General features: G+C 44.1%; 1 protein-coding gene across 18 annotated transcripts in view; it reads left to right on the forward strand.

Moving 5' to 3' along the window:
* The window catches only part of TSPAN4 (tetraspanin 4), a 716,150-nt gene that overhangs the window by 632,728 nt on the left and 63,867 nt on the right, over positions 1–19,555 (forward strand). For all 18 annotated transcript variants that reach the window (XM_065594660.1, XM_065594664.1, XM_065594659.1 and 15 more), the window contains one exon: positions 5,460–5,534. In XM_065594660.1, coding sequence (XP_065450732.1) covers positions 5,460–5,534 — 75 coding nt within the window. The remainder of the gene's footprint in view (positions 1–5,459; positions 5,535–19,555) is intronic.

The following is a 19,555-nucleotide window of genomic DNA, read 5'->3' on the forward strand; positions in this document are numbered from 1 at the left end:
ACATATAGCTGAACAGTCAGGATTTGTTTATCCAGAGTCATTTGCAAGCTGCCTTTCACCTGGACTTAAAAGTTTAGACCCCCGACTACCTGAAGGTCATGCTCAATGCAGCTGAAGAAAGGTGACTGTAAGTCCTGTTTCTGTTTTCTTGATCCTGGGGCTGCCAGAGGCCAAACCTGTCCCCAGCACAATTTAACTTCCTGCTGGCTGGAGCAGTCTTGTCGGAGTGCCTCAAAAACATTCCTTAATGTATCCTCACAACACTCCTGTGAGGAAGGGAAGTATTATCCCCATTTTACAGATGGGTCCATGAGACATAGAGAGATTGTGACATGCCCTAGGTTGGACAGAGAGTCTGTGGCAGAACAAGGAAATAAACCCAGATCTTCTGAGTCATAGCCCGGTGCTGGATGAGGGGAGCTGGCACTAGTTGGGGGTGGGGTTGCAAGTGGGGATCTTCCTTTTATTTTCTCCTTCCTCCCCACACACACTAGCTGTGCTTAATTTTGGGGGCTGCATCAACTCCAAAGTATCCTCTTCAGCCCATTGAGTGTCCCCTTCTCTTCTCCCTCAGCTGAGTTCTATGTGGAGAAGTGGTGAGGGAGGGGTGTGAAGGAAGTGGAGGGGAAGGGCTGAGAAGTCGCACTGGAATTGGATTGGGGTGGAGCAGCAGCAGCAAGATAGGGAGGGATCTCCTTTCCTCCCCTTTCTTCACTCCCACTGAGTCCTAGAGCCTGTGGGATTATTTTTGGCTTAACCCCCCTTGTGAACCTCTGCCATGTTGACAAGCGCTGTGGTGAAGTATCTCTAGCTACAAGGTTAGATCAATCTTCTTTATGGAGTTCTACATGAACACTTTGCTTTGGGATTGTTGTTTCTCAGCACATAAATCTTTATTATATCAACAGCCTGTAGTCTCACAGGACAGCAGCAAAGCTTATTTTTTATTCTTCTTATTTATCACCCAAGTTCAGGAGCTCACTTGAAAGGGGGCTGCAAAAGAAATGGTGAGGGTTTTCAGGGGGCATGCGGGGTTGCGTAGGCTCACACTTGTCTGCTGTATGCCAATCCTGCCTTGGCTCTCATGTTTGACTTAATTCCACCTTGGAAGTTAATGAAAAAATCAGGTCAGTTTGTGGCGATAGGTTCTGGAGGAGTATGGTGGAGGAGTGCGTGTGTCTGAGATTATGACCATCAGATCAGTGTGTGCAGGGTTAAGCTGTAATACCGCTACATCTGGGGGACACTGAGGAATTGTCTTCACTCCTTACAAAGGTGTCTTTTTACAGTGAGAAGTACACAATAGTTATCTTTTTGTAAAATCCTAGGTGGAGACAGGGTACCTGCAGTGTTTACCACAGGGTAGATAGGCGAGATGAGCACTGCACCTCCTTCCTGAGGTTGACGTCACCTACATGGCAGCCAAACTATAGTGCCTCGTCTCCACCATATTTTTACAGCAGGATAGCTCATGCATGTTAGTTAACCCATGGTAAAAACGTACCTTGTTTTGTCAGTGGAGACACGACATGAGAGATATAAGGCCGAAGGCCTTGTTTAAAACAATACTATTATTTTGTGGAGAAAAGAAATCATCGTTTTGTTTTGTTTGTGGCTTTAGAGATGGAGAGAAATCCTAACATACTGTGGTTTGGAAAGTTCACAGAGCTATTCCATTCTAAATAGATTTTTATGTTGCTCTTATTATCGTGGTATCTGGGCGAACAACCTGACACTCGGGACTAATTTACAGAAGTGCTGAGCACACTCAACTGCAGAAAATGAGGAATACACAGTAGTAGTAGTCACTGAAAAGTTTGGCTTAAGTGACTTGCCTGGCATCACATGATGCCTACATTTTAGTCATGGGTATTTTTAGTAAAAGTCATGGACAGGTCACGGGCAATAAACAAAAAGTCATGGCCCCATGACCTGTCCATGACTTTTATTAAAAATACCCGTGACTAAATCTTACCTGCTGGGAGGGGGACGTTCCTGAAGACTGCTGCTGGGGTGCGGCCTGGAGCCCTGCTACTTCAGGGCAATGCTGGGGACCAGTTGCCTGGGCCTGCCAGAGCAGCGGCCGGTGTGGCTGGCCCAGGGACTTCCCAAGCTGCTGGGGTGGTCCTGGGGTCAGCTGCACAAGCACTGCAAAATTCATGGAGGTCACGGAAAGTCACAGAAGCTGTGACCTCCGTGAATGATTCAGTCTTACACATGAGACCTCTGTGGCAGAGGCAGAAATGTAAACCACTCCTCCCAGGGCAACATTCAGCTTCCTACCATCCTTTCTCTTCTTGCAATCCCATCATTTCACTACACGCATTCCAACTTCAACAAATGAACCTGTAGATAACACCCTCCTTTACTACGCAAACCCCAGTTCATCACAAGAGCAGATCCATCCTGTGCACAGAAAGTAGCATGGTTCCTGTATCAAAAACAGCATGTGATCCTGTAATTAAAAATTGTATCATAATGCAGATGTATAAGGAAACCGAATTAGATTTCCACAGACAACCTTAATTTGGACATTTCCTATCTTTTGACTGCTTGACTTTGCAACATTGTTAATATTTTTTTATTTATTTTATTTTAAAGCAAACTTAAAGAACAGGAATTCCATCAGGTTAGCATCGTATTGACACCCACCCTGTGGATCCACCACCCACACCTCTGCCAGTTGAGCTAAAAGCATAAATGATAAGAATAGTAGGTTGTCATCCCCTGTGTAAACCAACCCTAGAAAGGGATGAGACACACTCTTTGTGAGTGGGTTTTGTAGATTTTTATTGAAAGCAGAGGAATGAGAGACTCGGGAATTTTGGGTTCCATTCCAGGCTCTGGAGAAGAGTGTGGTTTAGTGTACACAGACTCTTCTGCCCATTTCCCCCAAGCTTGGCCCCCTCTGTCCCATTTCTACTGACTTGTCTCCTCCCCCACCCCCTTCTGGGTCCTTGTCCTAGTCCCATTCTCTTAACCTACCCAGGCCAGTCTCTACTCCTCATGCTTCTCATCCCAGTGTCCTTACTCAGCCCATCCTAGACTTCCCCTCCAGACTCCCTGTCTGAATCCTAATCTCACCCCTCAATTTCCAGTCTCCTCCTCCCCTCATGTAGTCCCAGTTCCTCTCTCCCCACCACACTCTATTTCCAGATTTATAGACACCTTGTCCCAGTCTGTTCCTTCCACGTTCCCACCCCCCTGCGGTCTGGCTTTTATCCTCTCTGTATTCGAATCAGACACCTTCCTCTGCCACACTACCTGCATCCCAGCAGAGGGGTCATTGAAAGCACAGGAGGAACAAATTGCTTGCTCTCAGTGATGGTGCCTGGCTCCACTCCAGCCCGGAGCAGCTGGGAGGAGCCATTATAAGGAAAGTTCTTCTGAATCCCTGTACACCTGGACTGGAGCACACACAGTCCTGTTACGCGTAGGATCTGTGAGGGGATGGAGCATGAGTATTTGGTCTGTGGGGGATAGCACATGTGCAGTCTGGTCAGCACTGCAGGCTGGAGTATGCTCATTGGTCTGTGGGGATGGCAGCCTGAGCCAGACACCTGGCATGGAAAATTTCAGCCAAAATGGTCAAAGTTAGGAAAAGTTATGAGCAACTGAAAACAAATTCTTATAATCAGAAGTGTAGGGCAACCTTAATAATAGGGGGCGTCCGTGATATACCTACTCACCAGCTTTGGCCCAGTGCCCCCTTACACTCTCAAAGGGAAAGTGCAGTTTATGGACATACACAATATAATTCACATACATTTTATGGATACGCCAGAATCTCTAATGAGGGGTGACATGTCCCAGTGGAGGTAGGTATCAAGGAACAGAGTGTTCTTGCAGTACCACGGCATTCAAGTACATGCTGATATACTTTGTCCCTGCTCACTGAATACTATGCTGCAATCTGAAATCGCAGTATTAAAGACCAATGACACATGGGCTGGTATTCACCAATTCATCCAATTTCTGGATGATAATGACAAGGAGGTCTGCCTGGGAGGTTGCTGCCATGAATGGGTGCCCTGACCCAGAATTGGGTGAAAGTAGATTCCGGTACTAGGGTCACTCTAGTCTTTAGATTCCAGCGAAGAAGAAGTGAAAATAAACCATAATTTAAGACTTTGGGGGCCAAATGCAACAAAATGTGTGCCATTGTACTGGTGGAAAATTGTTTTCTGTCTCCAGATCTTTTGCCCTTTATTTTATCACAGAAATTCATAGGTTCAAAGGTTTGGCTTCCACTCTTCAGGCAAAGAAAAGCTCTGATAATGCTTTTTTAGCCATTGAAGTTTTATAGGTTTGCAGCTGAGTGGCTGAAGCAAAAGGAGCAGTAGATTTTTTTTCCACCTCTGAAACTGAGGTTTCAATCAAAACATTCAATCAAAGTTATCAAATTCTAGTCTTGCAGGTAGGTAGGTGTGTGAACTTGTAGAGGGCAGTGGAGCCTGTGAGCAATCTTATGTCCTCCTCCTGATTTTATGTGATTTCTAGATAATCCTCTTTTTATAACACCATGAACTGTTAATTAGGGCCTGTTCCAAAGCCCACTGAAATCAATAAGAGTCTTTCTGTCTACTTCAATGGACTTTGCATCAGACCTGTTTATTGCAGGGAAACCTTGGAGATAGACAAAGATAGGTTAGTAGCTCTCTTCAGTCTCTTAACTCTACAGGGCCATTCTGCCATGACTGCACCACAGCCTGTCTAGAGTTGGAATGGCAACATTTTTTTCTCATCACAAAATGTGAAAGGTGGGATTTTCAGAAATGCTCAGTGTTGGCCTACCTCTGTTCCCACTGAAGTCAATGAGAGCTGAGCCCTTTTGAGACTCCTACTTGAAATCCGTAATCCAAGAATTTATGTACTTTTATAAATCCCATTTTTGGCATTAGATGGGATGTTTCCTCAGAGCCAAGAAGCTAAACTGAACAATTTTTTTAAAATGCTATAAGTATAAATGAGACACCTTCCAGTTCAAACTTTTGAGACGTTTTTTATACCTAGCCTGAAGAAGGCTTCATACTAACTTTGTACGCAAACATTTAAATGTTCCTTTCACTTTCCCAGTAGCCATAATGGAGTGACCTGTGGCTTCCTTGTTCCAGAGAGGGAAGCACCTTGTAGGGAATGAGAAGAATAGAGACGTCCAAGCCATTTCATTAACTGCAAAGATTTGGTTAAACAAAACAAAAAAACAAACAAAAGCCCCTGCTCTCACTGAAGTTAGTAGGAGCAGAAACAGGCTGTCTGTGTGTCTGGACATACTGTGTGCTTTCCAATGCTGCATGGTGCAAACACCTCGCTTGCAGTAACTCTGTACCCTGCCGTCCATAAAACAAAAGCTCCCTTTTCATGCATGACCTGCCGAATGTAATTATTGGAGGAAGATGAAACAGATTTTGATGTTTCTGGGTTTTTGTTTCTTCCCCTGTCCTCTCTTCTCTTGACAGTTTTTTATCATGCTGTTAATTATATTCCTGCTGGAGCTCACCATCGTGATTCTGTTCTTCGTCTACACCGACAAGGTAAGTCAGATTTTTCTCTCTTCTTTCTCCTTTAGCAATTTTTTTAATGCCCCTTCCCTTATAAATAAGTCATGAAGTGCTCGCCTTGGCATGCACATCATGCGTCCCTCTTTCTCAAGTCACCCCTCTCTGAAGATGTGCTCTCAGAATACATAAACAGATTTCCAGGGCTTGAGTTTTGTCTCTCTCTTGCATGCGTTCTCTCTCCCCCTCTCTCATGCACAAGTCAAGGTCAGAGGTATTACCAAAGCAATCACCATTTAGGAAAAAAGGGAACGCTCAGCTGGGAAGGGATGGGAAAGAGAAAGGTACCTCAGAGGTGGATGCTAATAGCAATTGAATGTTTTTTTTATTATGTTTACAATTCAGAAGTGACTTTGAGATTGTTAGAAAGTCTGGATGCCCGAGATGTAAAAGGCAGAGACAAATAGGTTGCCATCTGTCAAACTTGTTCCCGAGAGAACCTCTGGACAGTCTAATGAAATTCCAGCTAACTGCCACAGTGATAGTGTTACGGGTTAATACAAGAGCTCTTCGTTTCCTGTGTTCAGATTTTACTTTGATGGACCACTGGTCTGATCCAGTATGGCAATTCCTGTGTTTCCACCACAAAAGAGCACAGCTGTTGTAAGGATAAACTGGATGTCTCTAACTCACTAGGGTTTTTGAAAAGAGACAACAAAATAAGGAGTCCAGAAGAAGCATTGGATTCAATATTTGTAGGCGTTCAGTAGGCTTCTATTGACATCTCTTACAATAGACTATTATGGAACTGCAGGTTGAATGATAAAATTCTGCCATGAATTAAAAACTGTTTAGGAGCTGAGAAGTGAAGAGCAGGAATAAATGTCTTTCCATTCTGAGAAACAGTCATTAATATCAAGGTGCTTCTAGGATTAGGAGTAGAATAGTGAATAACAAGATGGCTGCCATTTATTGGAAGGCCCAAACTTATTTAGAAGACTAAAAATTGTGGATGATTGTGAGAGATTCTCCAAAAAGACCTAAAAGAATTAGTTTATTAGGCAACAGCATGGCAAGTAAAACTCAAAATTGACTTGCAAGATAATTTACATTGGAAGGGACAATTTAAAACTACTCATGCCCGCGGATGGGTTCTGAGTTAGTTGAGACCTCTCAGGAGAAAGGTGTACACGTCACAGAGGACAGTTTAATGAAGGCATCTGCTGAATGTCCAGCAGCACTCCAAAAAGCAAATACAACATTTGGCTGTAGAAGAAGGGGAGTCGCATGGAAATTTTATAATGCCATTATGTAAATTGATGGAATGACTTCACCATGAATTCAGCGTTGAGTTTTGGTCACCTCATTTCAGAGAAAGATAATGAAAATGATTAGAAGCACTGGGGGAGGGAACTTTCATATGAAGAGGGATTAAAAAGTCTAGCATGATTTAGTTTGGGAAAGGGACGATATTAAGAAGAGAGATGATAGAGGTATCTAAAATAATGAATGGTAAAGTGAAGGCCAACCACATTTTCCTCTTAACACAAGCACAGGAGGTGTACTTGAAATGTAAAGAAAGCATGTTCAGAAGAGAAGAAACACTTTTTATGTTGTATATAATCAACCCACAGAATTCCCTGAGGCGAATAGTTTAGTAAAATATGGGTGGGTGGAAGGAAAAGGATTGTATGTTTACATTAATAAATTATTCAATGCTGTTACACTGGCTGAGTTAATAGTTACAAAGGATAATAATCCTTATTCTTCAGGTCATAAATTGGTTGCTAGCGTGAGTCAGGAAGGAATGCCATTCGCCATTTCCCCATGCCCTGTACATTTGCAACATTGTTTGGTTATGCTATTGATGAGGAAGGGAAGGAACTCACTTTCCTTTGAATCGTTTTGTATAGAGCAGTGCTGGAGCCATGACAAGGTTGACCTCAAGACCGAATCTCATTCTAAAATGTATGATCTAGTTCAACCACAAGTTATTGGGCTTGCTTCAGGAATCACTGGGTGAGATTTTTACGGCCTGTGCAATGCAGGTGGTCAGACTAAATGATCATAATCCCTTAATCTTTTAAAACTAGAATACTAGACTAGGTGGATCAGTGGTCATTATCTGGGTTGCGTTTCCTGTGTTTCTGCCCTATACCAGGCTTATTAAAAATAAATAAAACATTAGCAGTCTAAAACTAATATTTCCCTACAGCATGTGAGAGTAATGTCAGCCCTCCTGATCTTAACAATATAAAAATATTGTTATACATACTGGTGTGGTGTGCAGTGAGAAATGTGGCTAAATCAGTGAAGTTTGAGCCTAATCACTGGGGTTATCCAGTTAATGCAGCTTGTTGGAATATCTTTTAATGAACACTGTATGCTAACATCTGCACATCAGAAGAAAACAGTATTAGCTTTTCAAGCCTTTATCACAAATAAGTCAGACTCAACAGGCTTCTGTGTAATAAACATATTCAGAAAGCAACAGGTTTCTGTAGTACCCAGAGGCCTGCTGTTGATTGGCTGTGTGTATGTAAGTGGTACACATGTGTGTATAAAATTCTTCCCAATATAAAATGGGGAATGATCATTATATCCTGTAGTTGGCTTAAGAGGAGGCTAAACAGAGAAGGAACAGGATCCCCAACAGCCCTCCTTCACCCCTTGCTTCTTTGGCAGTGTAAAGTTCATGAGGCCAATACTCTACTCCCTTATTACAGACATTAATTAATCTTCATAGCACTCTGTGAAGTAGGGCAGTACTACTATCCCCACTCAGATTGGGAGTCTGAAGCAGCGAGGTTAAGGGACTTGCCCAGGGCTACAAAGGAAGACGGTATCAGCACTAGGACTAGAAACCAATGCTTTGCCTTAACCACAAGACTAAAAGAAAATAAAAATCTACAGAAAAGTTAAAAGGCTGAGCTGATTTCAGGTCTGTTTTCAGTGGTTGATTTAATAGTGTACTTCTACAGACCGATGCCTCTTTTTCATTCCTTCTGCTGCAGAATGTGCACAATGATAAACTAGAGAGTGCAGCGCAGGATTAGCGAGGGAGTGACTATGCATCTGGCTACACGTTTACACTAACTTACAGTTGTCTCTTGGGCTGCAAAGTAGACTATTTCTATGTAAATCACCATGACACTCACTTTAACAGCATGTTAACTACTCTATAGCACCAGCATTTTTTAAAATATTTTTTATTTGTTTGTTTATTTTACAGTCAATCACTTATCAGGTTTTTTTGTTTTGTTTTTTCTGTTTTGGGAAAAGAACTGCCGCTCCTTTTGCTCTGAAAGAGAATGCTGCTATGCAGATGAGCAAAATAACTCCCTGGAAAGCCCATCCACTCAGACTGGGCTATTCTTATTAGTCAGGACAGAGGGGGTGGTACTCAGAAATTTATGTTTGTTTCCATTCTTACTAAAAGATGCTTCTCTGAGTAATGAATTATTGAGCGTTGCTCATGCATTAGAATTGATTGCTTCCCCCCACCCCATGTGTGAAAGCTTGTCTCAATCTCAGGTTCGGTGAGAGATGCATTCTGCTTTGCTTTATGGTCCTCTCCACGAACTGCTCTTGAGGTGACACTCTAAAGTGAGAAGTTTTAGAGTGGTAGCCGTGTTAGTCTGTATCAGCAAAAAGAACGAGGAGTCCTTGTGGCACCTTAGAGACTCACAAATTTATCTGGGCGTAAGCTTTCGTGGGCTAAAACCCAAATTTGTGAGTCTCTAAGGTGCCACAAGTACTCCTCGTTCTAAAGTGAGAGAGGCTCGGAGAACAACCCATCAATACTTAGCATTGGAATGAAAGGGGAATGAGAGTAGCGTCTCTCCACAGCTGCACTGCAGATCTCTCTTTTGTAGTCTGAGCTCACTTTCTGCACGCCATTCCTCTTGATGTCCTTGCCACTCACCCTCCATAACTTACCCCTTGAGTGCTGCAGACCTAGTGGAATGTTGCGTATAGGTGCCACCTGGGGGGACGGGACTGGCTGTAGTGTGGGGAAAGAGAGGTGAAACTCTTCTGTCTGATTCTGGTTCCTTCAAAAGCAGTAAAGAGGTTGATCCAGGGGCCCTGCACAGTAGTAACAGAGGTGTGTTTTGGGGTGGCATGACAGAGAGTGCGCCTTATGTTTGGGTATATACATCCTTGAGCTGGCTATGACATCTGTGCATGCACAAACACATGCACATACACATCGTGCAGTTTAGTTTTGCCCTGGGGCAAGAATAATCAGTCTAAATGGAGAAGGTTGTGTGTGCAGCTGCTGCTATCAAGAGAATTCCTATTCCCATTATTGCCACTTCTGTAGCACGAATGCTCAGTTCAGCCCTGGGGAAGCAGCCCAAACACCACTAACATCAGAGGAGGTATGTCCACTGACATATGGGTTGAATTTGGCCCTTACTATTTGTTCATTGTGCTTCCATCGGCACAGACTAGCACTTGACCCAGGATACATATTCAGGCCATTTTTTATGAGTTAGCTTTTATGATGTGTGGCTGCTTAGGTATTCTAAGAGGCAATAATGAAGAGGTTAAGCTCAATTTTACACTGACAAAAGCAAAGCATTGGGGCTCAATCCTACGAAGTATTGAGCTGCTTCTGGTTGCTGAACCCCATGAACTTCCAGTTGAGCTCAGCACTTCACAGGTTTGGGCCCTTTAAGAATTTAAGCGATGCAAATAAGGTGCATGGTGATGTACCAGTAATAACTTTTCAGTCCCTCTGTTTTTAACATCTGTCTTTATTTTTATTATGACTGTTTTCCCAGAGGCACAGAAAAAAGTCTAGATTTACTGTCTTCTGTAACTATGAAGATCATTTTTCAGTATGTTTGTTAATTCACATGTCCCCCTTTTCTGATTTATAGGTAGTAGTATGTACTCCTGCTATTTAGCACCCATAAATGGAAAAGCATAAATAAACATTAACTTTATTATTTTTAAATGACAGACTAAAATAATACCAGGCAGTTTAAGGAATAGAAACAGTGAAGGCTCTTTGAAGAGGGGTGGGGTTGATTATGGGAGCAGTTAGTGCCATTGGAAATTGAGGGTTAGGACTGGGATTTTCAGTGGGAATTGGACATTTGGCTCCCTTAAAACCCATTGAAAATTGCCACCTAGAATCCTGACACCATTAGCTGTGTTGAACATTACCAGCACAGGTAAGCATGTGCATATGTGTTACCTAATCTCTGCTACACACCTGTGGAGTAGATTAATGTGAGCAGATGCCTTTACCAACCTGCTCTCAAATATACTATGTAGAGGCCACAGTCACCTCCTCCTTGAAGTTTGGCTTTATTAGCAAAGGGCCAGATTGTGAACCTCTTATTTACACTGATGAATTCCTGGGAGTTACTCCCAGGAATAGTCTCTTTGTACCCAGCTGCTCGCCAGTATGAGGAAGGGGTTCACAGTCTGATGAAAGAAATTAACATATAGCACCAAACTTTCTTCCACTTGGCCCACTGTTGAGCTGTTGGATCTGATCAGTTTATGGGGAGAGGAGGCTGTGCAGTCCCAGCTGCGCTTGAGCTGTAGGAATTGGGATACCTAGGGGCACATTTTTTGAGGCTTGTGCGAAAAGGGCTATGATTGGGACATGCTGCAGTGCAGAGTGAAGATAAAGGAGCAGAGGCAGGCGTACCATAAGGCGAGGGAGGCAAACCGTCGCTCCGGTGCTTCACCTAAGGCCTGCCAATTCTATAAGGAGCTGGGCGCTATCCTTGGTGGCGACTCCACCCCCAAGAACCCCATGGATACTTTGGCAGGCCTGGAGGCGGTGGAAAAAGGACCTAACCCAGAGGATGAAGTTATTGATGAAAAGGTGGAGTTAGACGACGATGTGGAGCTTCCAGCAGGGTCACCCAGTGGGGCAGGCAGCCAGGAACTGTTCTCCATTCCAGAGGTATCTAGCCAGTCTCAGCAGTTGCTTTCTGGTGAGCAAGAAGCAGAAGAGGAGAAGCCTATTAAGTGGCTGTGGTTTGTGTAGTGTGGAGGTGAGTTCAAGGTCTAGAAATGTGGGAGGCTGGCTGTGATTCTGTGAGCTGGACATTTCCCCGTGTAGCTAATCAGTATGGCAGAACAGGATGTTGATGCATGCCAAGATCTCACGGGAATCCTCCAGAGAGATCTCCAGGAAACTTTCCTGGAGGTACTCAGCAATCCTCTGCCCAAGGTTCCTTGGCAGAGCTGCTTTGTTCCTTTCCCCTTGTAGGAAACTTTCCCACGCCATTCGGCAATCACCCGTGCAGGGACCAAAGCGGCACATACGCAAGCAGCATAGGGAGCAGGGCAGAAGCCACAAGCATGGGGTAAATGTGCCCTCGCTTCCCTGCTTACCCTTAGCAGTGAGATGTCTGCTAGAATGACCCCTGCCTGTGAAAAGTGTGGAAGAATTTTAGAATTTTTTTCCTAGTATGCTGTGCCACGACCCTTGCAAAGAGTGTGTGCTCTTTTCCCCATGAGGCGTGCCCCACAGTTAGGGAAACCCATTTCTGTAAAACCGTCCACTATTTCACGCACATTTCCCAGAGTCACGGTCCTTTGTAGCAGGATGCGATTTACTGCCCTGCATACTTGCATTAATGCAGCCCCAACGGTCAACTTCCCTACTCCAAATTGATTCGCAACCAACTGGTAGCAGGCTGGATTCGCCAGCTTCCACACAGCGATTGCCATATGCTTCTCCACCGAAAGGGCAGCTCTCATTCTGGTGTCCTTGCACTGCAGTGTTGGGGCGAGCTCCACACACAGTTCCAGGAAGATGGCTTTCCGCATCCAAAAGTTCTGTAGTCACTGCTCTTCATCCCAGACCTGCATGACGATACGATCCCACCATTCAGTGCTTGTTTCCCAAGCCCAAAAGTGACGGCCTACCCTATGCAGCTGTTCTGTGAATGCCAAAAGCAATCTAAAGTTGCGCCTATCCATATAACGCATCATGTCGGGCGCCTGGTAGTCTTCTTCGGGTAGGAACTTCAAGATTAACTGCACTGCTATCCACAATGTCTTCATGACAGTTAACAGAGCATAGGAGAGCACTGCAGGATCCATCCCTTCTCACAAAGATACAGAGTGCACCACAAAGAAGGGCCGTTGCAAAAATTCTGGGAAAGAAAGCCCATTGAGAATGCCAAAAGCAATCTAAAGTTGCGCCTATCCATATAACGCATCATGTCGGGCGCCTGGTAGTCTTCTTCGGGTAGGAACTTCAAGGTTAACTGCACTGCTATCCACAATGTCTTCATGACAGTTAACAGAGCATAGGAGAGCACTGCAGGATCCATCCCTTCTCACAAAGATACAGAGTGCACCACAAAGAAGGGCCGTTGCAAAAATTCTGGGAAAGAAAGCCCATTGAGAATGCCAAAAGCAATCTAAAGTTGCGCCTATCCATATAACGCATCATGTCGGGCGCCTGGTAGTCTTCTTCGGGTAGGAACTTCAAGATTAACTGCACTGCTATCCACAATGTCTTCATGACAGTTAACAGAGCATAGGAGAGCACTGCAGGATCCATCCCTTCTCACAAAGATACAGAGTGCACCACAAAGAAGGGCCGTTGCAAAAATTCTGGGAAAGAAAGCCCATTGAGACTCAAAGAGCTCCGATTGTTTAGCCTAACCAAAAGAAGGCTGAGGGGAGATATGATTGCTCTCTATAAATATATCAGAGGGATAAATACCAGGGAGGGAGAGGAGTTATTTAAGCTCAGTACCAATGTGGACACAATAACAAATGGATATAAACTTGCCATCAGGAAGTTTAGACTTGAAATTAGATGGAGGTTTCTAACCATCAGAGGAGTGAAGTTCTGGAATAGCCTTCTAAGGGGAGCAGTGGAGGCAAAAGACATATCTGGCTTCAAGACTAAGCTTGATAAGTTTATGGAAGGGATGGTATGATGGGATAGCCTAATTTTGGCAATTAATTGATCTTTGACTATTAGCAGTAAATATGCCCAATGGCCTCTGATGGGACACTAGATAGGGTGGGATCTGAGTTATTACAGAGAATTCTTTCCTGGGAGTCTGGCTGGTGAGTCTTGCCCACATGCTCAGGGTTTAGCTGATTGCCATATTTGGGGTCGGGAAGGAGTTTTCCTCCAGAGATGATTGGCACAGGCCCTGGGGGGTTTTCGCCGCCTTGTGCAGCGTGGGGCACGGGTCACTTGCTGGAGGATTCTCTGCACCTTGAAGTCTTTAAACCACAAGTTGAGGACTTCAATAGCTCAGACATAGGTCAGGGTTTGTTACAGGAGTGGGTGGGTGAGATCACGTGGCCTGTGTTGTGCAGGAGGTCAGACTAGAAGATCATAGACACATAGACTTTAAAGTCAGAAGAGACCATTATGATCAAATAGTCTGACCGCCTGCACAACACAGTTCCCTTCTGACCTATGAGTCTATGAGTGCTGGGACAGAAAACAATACATCACGGGACATTGAGCTCAGTCCCAGAATGTGCCGCGATCCTCTCTGCCTTCCCACAAGGTCTAGCGACAAAGTGTCGAGCTGGATAGGTACCCACAGTGCATTGCTCACACTGTCAATGATGGTGCTTCCACTGTGGACGTGCTCTGCCGACAGAGGGAGTGAGTGCGAACATGTGATTCTGATTTTTATGATGTCAAATTTTGGCTATCAACATCACTTTTGTCGACAGAACTTGGTAATGTAGACATGGCCTTGGAAAACACTTGGGAACTCTGAGAATAGAAACTCAAGACTCCATCCCGTTGGGGTGGACAGGATTTGTCTCACTGTGGAGCAGACACAGCACATGGACCTCAAACCTCCCCCACCAGAGTCATTGGAAAATCCTGAAAAACTGAGTGGCTAGGTGTTCACTCTGCAGTATTCCTTTGGCTTCGCACCTTTACCCTGCCTTTACCCACCTGCACCTGGCCTTCTACGCCCTTCTCAGGTTTTCTTCACATTGGCATTTTTCTTAAAAGCTCTTACTATTGCAACTCCACCATTGATACTGCTAGTGCAGACTGGTTGCTAGTGCCTGCTGGCATTTTTACCATCATACCATTTGAACATATTTAGATGATATGGTGGTAAAGACACTGAAGTGCTGTCTGCAATAATCCTCCCACTGTTGCTACAGCTGGCGTGACTACACTCATTATAATGCAATGCTGGGAGAATTTCAGAAAAATGCTAGTGTGGTTAATGCCCGAGGTAGTTTGACAGTGTGCAGCAGGAGCCCTTGGGAATGAAAGCTAACAGGGTCATCATAAATTCCTTCAGGTACTTCTGCCTGGGTTTGCTATGGTAACATTCCATGTTTAAAACTATTTCAGGTAATACTGGTTTTAACACCTGTGTGAATGGTTCTTGAGCAGACAGCATATTTCTGAACATGGCACTTCCCAGTTAAAACTGCTTTGTTTTACATTTAAAGGAGTGGATTGAACATGTAGCCCTCATCTTGCTGTTAGCACTTACTCCCTCATTTCAGAGCACTACTGATAGCCATAAAGGTCTGGAAAGTTTCCGTTATAACCAGTTAGTAACTTACAATAGTAAGTAGGTTGGTTTGCAAGAATTCTGTATTCTGTCCTCTGTAGAAATTTCTCTGTGCTAATTGCCTGTTATAAGGGTGATGTATTAGACCTTGGTCAAGCACTTTACATACTTCAATGACACGGAATAGTGTTAAAAGGATGAGATAGTTAAAATGGAAATGACAGCTAGGGGGGTGTGTGTGGTTTATTTTTCATGGTAACACCATTTATCTTAATCAAGCTATTTGTATTGCAAAGGTGATACCATATTTTAGGAGTTGAAGCAGCATTGTCACAAGCAGCTAATTGTACCCAATTCATTTTGGCTCCAGTGCAGCAAAATATTTAAGCACATGCTTAAAACCATGTTCCTAACTTTAAGCATGTGCCTAAGTCTCATTAAAGTTAATTCATGGATTTAATTGCCTTGCTGGGTTGGGACCTCATTGAGGAAATTCTACTCATGGTGAATTCTTTTGGACACTCTAATGGATGTATCGTATAATATTTAATTCCATAGGGAATCTGGTGGCATTCAATTAATTTTGATTAATTATAAAGCTCTATTGGTTGTATTTTCCCTTTCATCCTCTATAACAGCTCCCTGCCTGGAGTCTTGAAGCCCTGTATTAACCTTTTATTTGAGGCAGAGGAAATCCTTGCCTGTGTGTTTGAAATAACAAACATAAAAAAGAAAATCCTTTACTTCTTCTAATTCATTTGTTAAAGCAGGAACTGAAAGAAAGTGCAGCTGCAAAATGCTGTTAGCATTGGTCACTGGGGGATACCGAAGTACTGATGACAAGAGTTAAGTGCACACTCTGAATTAGGTATTCCTCAAAAGCAAACTAAAATAATAACTGAATATAAAATGCATTAGGGTTCCCCTATGGGAATGCCTGAACTGTGGTGCTCAGAGCTTAATGGAATCTTAGAATAAAGCGTTAGCAAAAATAATAAAATAAAATCCAGCTCTCCTCAATAAAAGGGAAGCACGACTCCACACCAAATGCTAGTACCCACCTGCGTGAGGGTTAGCTACTTCAGTGGTCTGTTACCTTAACAGACCCATTGTACGTTCACAAGTGAAGGTGAGCGTGGTGTGTCTTGTCACTGTCACCACTGGATATTTATTCATATTGCAAAACCATCACACAATTTGGCATAGAGCCAGGAGAAGCTCTGTGGTTTTTGCCTCCCCAAGCACGGCTGTCAGGCGGCTTTCGGCGGCGCGCCTGTGGGCGGTCCGCTGGCCACGCGGATTCGGTGGCATGCCTGCGGTAGGTCTGCCGGTGCCGCGCCTTCAGCATCCCCGCTGCCGAATTACCGCCAAAGCTGTGGGACTGGCGGACCTCCCGCAGGCATGCCACTGAAGGCAGCCTGACGGCTGCCCTCACAGCATCCGGCAGGCTGCCCCCTGCGGCTTGCCTCCCCAGGCATGCGCTTGCTGCGCTGGTGCCTGGAGCTGCCCCTGCATAGAGCTTCCACTCAGGAGTGGTCCAGGGCTGGACTACTAAGCTGGGAGGCTGGAAGTTCATTTACAGAACTGTATGGGGAAATCCTTCATGGTTGCTATCTGCACTATGCCTGGCTCAAATCGGTATGACCCAGTCCCTCACTTTCGGGAATATGAAATTTTACTTCTGACTTTTCTTTTAAATGATTTGTTACCATTCAGGTATCATACAGCAGTGGGTAAATAACCTCTGCAGCCTTCTTGCTAGCTGAGTGCCCATGTAACGCACAATCGAGGGAGTGGAGCACATCTTCCTATTTTTTGTCATGGGAAGCTTTTCCATAATTAGATCAGCTGTTTCCCAGGCTTGTAGCCTGAACTGGAGCTTCTGCAATAGATGCTTTTTCAAAGACAGGTGACCTCTGCTGTTTCATGCCCTAGCTCTTCAGTTGGCTTCTCTCAAGGATGCTGCTGCAATATGAAAATATTAATAATTAATATTTTGTACAGCTTTCATCCAAGGATCTCAAATTACATTTCAAAGGGTGGAAAAGTAGATCTGCTCCTATTTTACAGATGGAGAAAATGAGGCAGAGAGATATAAAGGGCTTGATCCTGTGAGGTGCACAGTGGCGCCTGAGAAGTACTGACTCCCAGTAAAGTCAATGGGAATTGAGTGCTCCCAGCACCTCTCAGGAGGCACTCAGCATCTCCCAGGGTCAAGCTCTAAGTGACTCATCCATGGTCATTCAGGAAGCCAGTTCAAGTCTCTGGGTAGAGGGCAATGGGCTGGCTCGTCACCTGGTTGAAGTCAGTAGCACACCACCAGCTTATGCAGTTGAGCTACGCTGATTTTAGGTGCTGATTTAGCCCCATAGCTCCTTCTGCCCAGACTCTGCTCTGACGATTAGTATATGCTGCTGCCGCCCCTGCCCCCAGGATTCTGTCTCAAAAAGAGAAGAGCAGCCGAAAGGATAAGAGAGATTTCAAGGGCTGATATAATCAATAAATAACGAAGGCAGAACAAGCCATGTAAAATCAAACTGCGGCAAATGTAAAGGAATGACTGGGGTGGTATATTGAAACAGACAGCACCTTTTTTTTATTCTTTCTAAGAACATTTTTGTAGTGTCATTATGTATTTTAGACAACTTAAGTTGACAGTAAACTGAGGCTAGGTCTACACTACCCGCCTGAATCGGCGGGTAGAAATCGACCTCTCGGGGATCGATTTATCGCGTCCCGTCGGGACGTGACAATCGATCCCCGAATCGACGCTCTTACTCCACCAGCGGAGGTGGGAGTAAGCGCCGTCGACAGAAAGCCGCAGAAGTCGATTTTGCCGCCGTCCTCATAGCAGGGTAAGTCGGCTGCGATACGTCGAATTCAGCTACGCTATTCACGTAGCTGAATTTGCGTATCTTAAATCGACTCCCCCCTGTAGTGTAGATGTACCCTAAATGTTTAGCATTTTTTACATATACAAAAGAGGAATGAAAATGACTTGTCACGTTATCTGACTATAGGCTGGCCAATGGGCTACACCCTTCATCTTAAATTTGCCAGCTGCCATTGAAAATAATGTTGGGAATAGACCACTTTATTAGATAAAATTTGCAGATGAAGTTCTTCATCTTCTCCCTTTTATTTAACTCAGCAGTGATGTAGCTGAAATTGTTGGTCATGCATCTCTCTTTATTAACTGGTTTGGAACCTGACAGGCAGAAGTGTCAGACCATCCTCCTAATAGGTAATAGCTGATTTGTTTGAGCTCTAGGATTAGAATCCAGACAACCTAGAGCATGGTGAGGGACTTCTCTCATTGAAACCCCATTTTGCACATAAAAGGACATACTGTGTTATAATAATAATTAATGGAGATATCCTATCTCCTAGAACTAGAAGGGACCTTGAAAGGTCATTGAGTCCAGCCCCCTGCCTTCACTAGCAGGACCAAGTACTGATTTTGCCCCAGATCCCCAAGTGGTCCCCTCAAGGACTGAACTCACAACCCTGGGTTTAGCAGGCCAATGCTCAAACCACTGAGCTATCCCTCCCTCCCCGGTGTTTCTCTTACAAACACCAGATCATGCATATAACCACACTGTGAGATCTGCTTTTCCTTCCTATATATGTGCCTTGAGTCCTTGCCATTGGTGTCAAAGATATCATGGAGGACATCCTACAGTGCTATAGATACCAGCCCTGTAAAATGCTTGGAAGCAGTGATGGAGCTAATAGGTGGGTGGGGTGGTGACCCCGGTCCCCTTCCAGCATCCTTTAGATGTATGTGTAGTGCCTTTTCAAGCCAGGTGTAATTAAAGCTATAATTGAAGGTAGTGCCACTGATGACCCATCGCTCTCCCTGGCTCCACCAATTTCAAAACCTGGCTTCACTATTGCTGGGAAGCAAACTAGCTGGAGAGCAGAGGTAGCTGGACCAAGTATATGTGTAGGGATTGGAGCCACTAAGATACATTAGGCAAATTTTGAGGGTATATAATATGGGCAAGTTACTTTAATTCAGTTGAGATCCTGGACCCAGTGAGTCGTATTGAAAATAAGCATCATAGCCCAGCAATACTTGCTGATCAGTGATCTCCAATGGTGAAGACCGAGCATGTGATTACATACTGTTCACCTAAAGCAAAGAACAATTGAAAAGTTTTCCTCCAGAGATCAATGAAAGTTCAAGTCATGAAACACAGAAAAGAAAAGATCTTATGACTGGAAAACATGTTATTTAGATCCTTCACTTAACCCATTAGTCTTTCCTTCAAAGATTTGGCACCAAAAGAGTTACAACAACACTTGAATTAACCAAAAGTGCTTACAGAATATTGAAAAGCTAGGAGAAAAAGCAACATTATTCTTTATGCAACACCAAAAAAAAAAAAATTCCTGCTGTTTCCTTTCACCTTCTTCTTGATAAATTAGAATTGGCAGAAGATCAGCTCAGTCTATTCCAACAAAGCAAAGCAATGAGCTTTTCAAGGTCAGACAGCTTGAGGAAAGAAGGAAATTGATTTTCTCTTTGGAAGGGGGCACTCAGGAAAGCAGGAG

This window comes from Chrysemys picta, chromosome 4 (genome assembly GCF_011386835.1).
Source record: "Chrysemys picta bellii isolate R12L10 chromosome 4, ASM1138683v2, whole genome shotgun sequence".
Taxonomy (NCBI): Eukaryota; Metazoa; Chordata; order Testudines; family Emydidae; genus Chrysemys; species Chrysemys picta.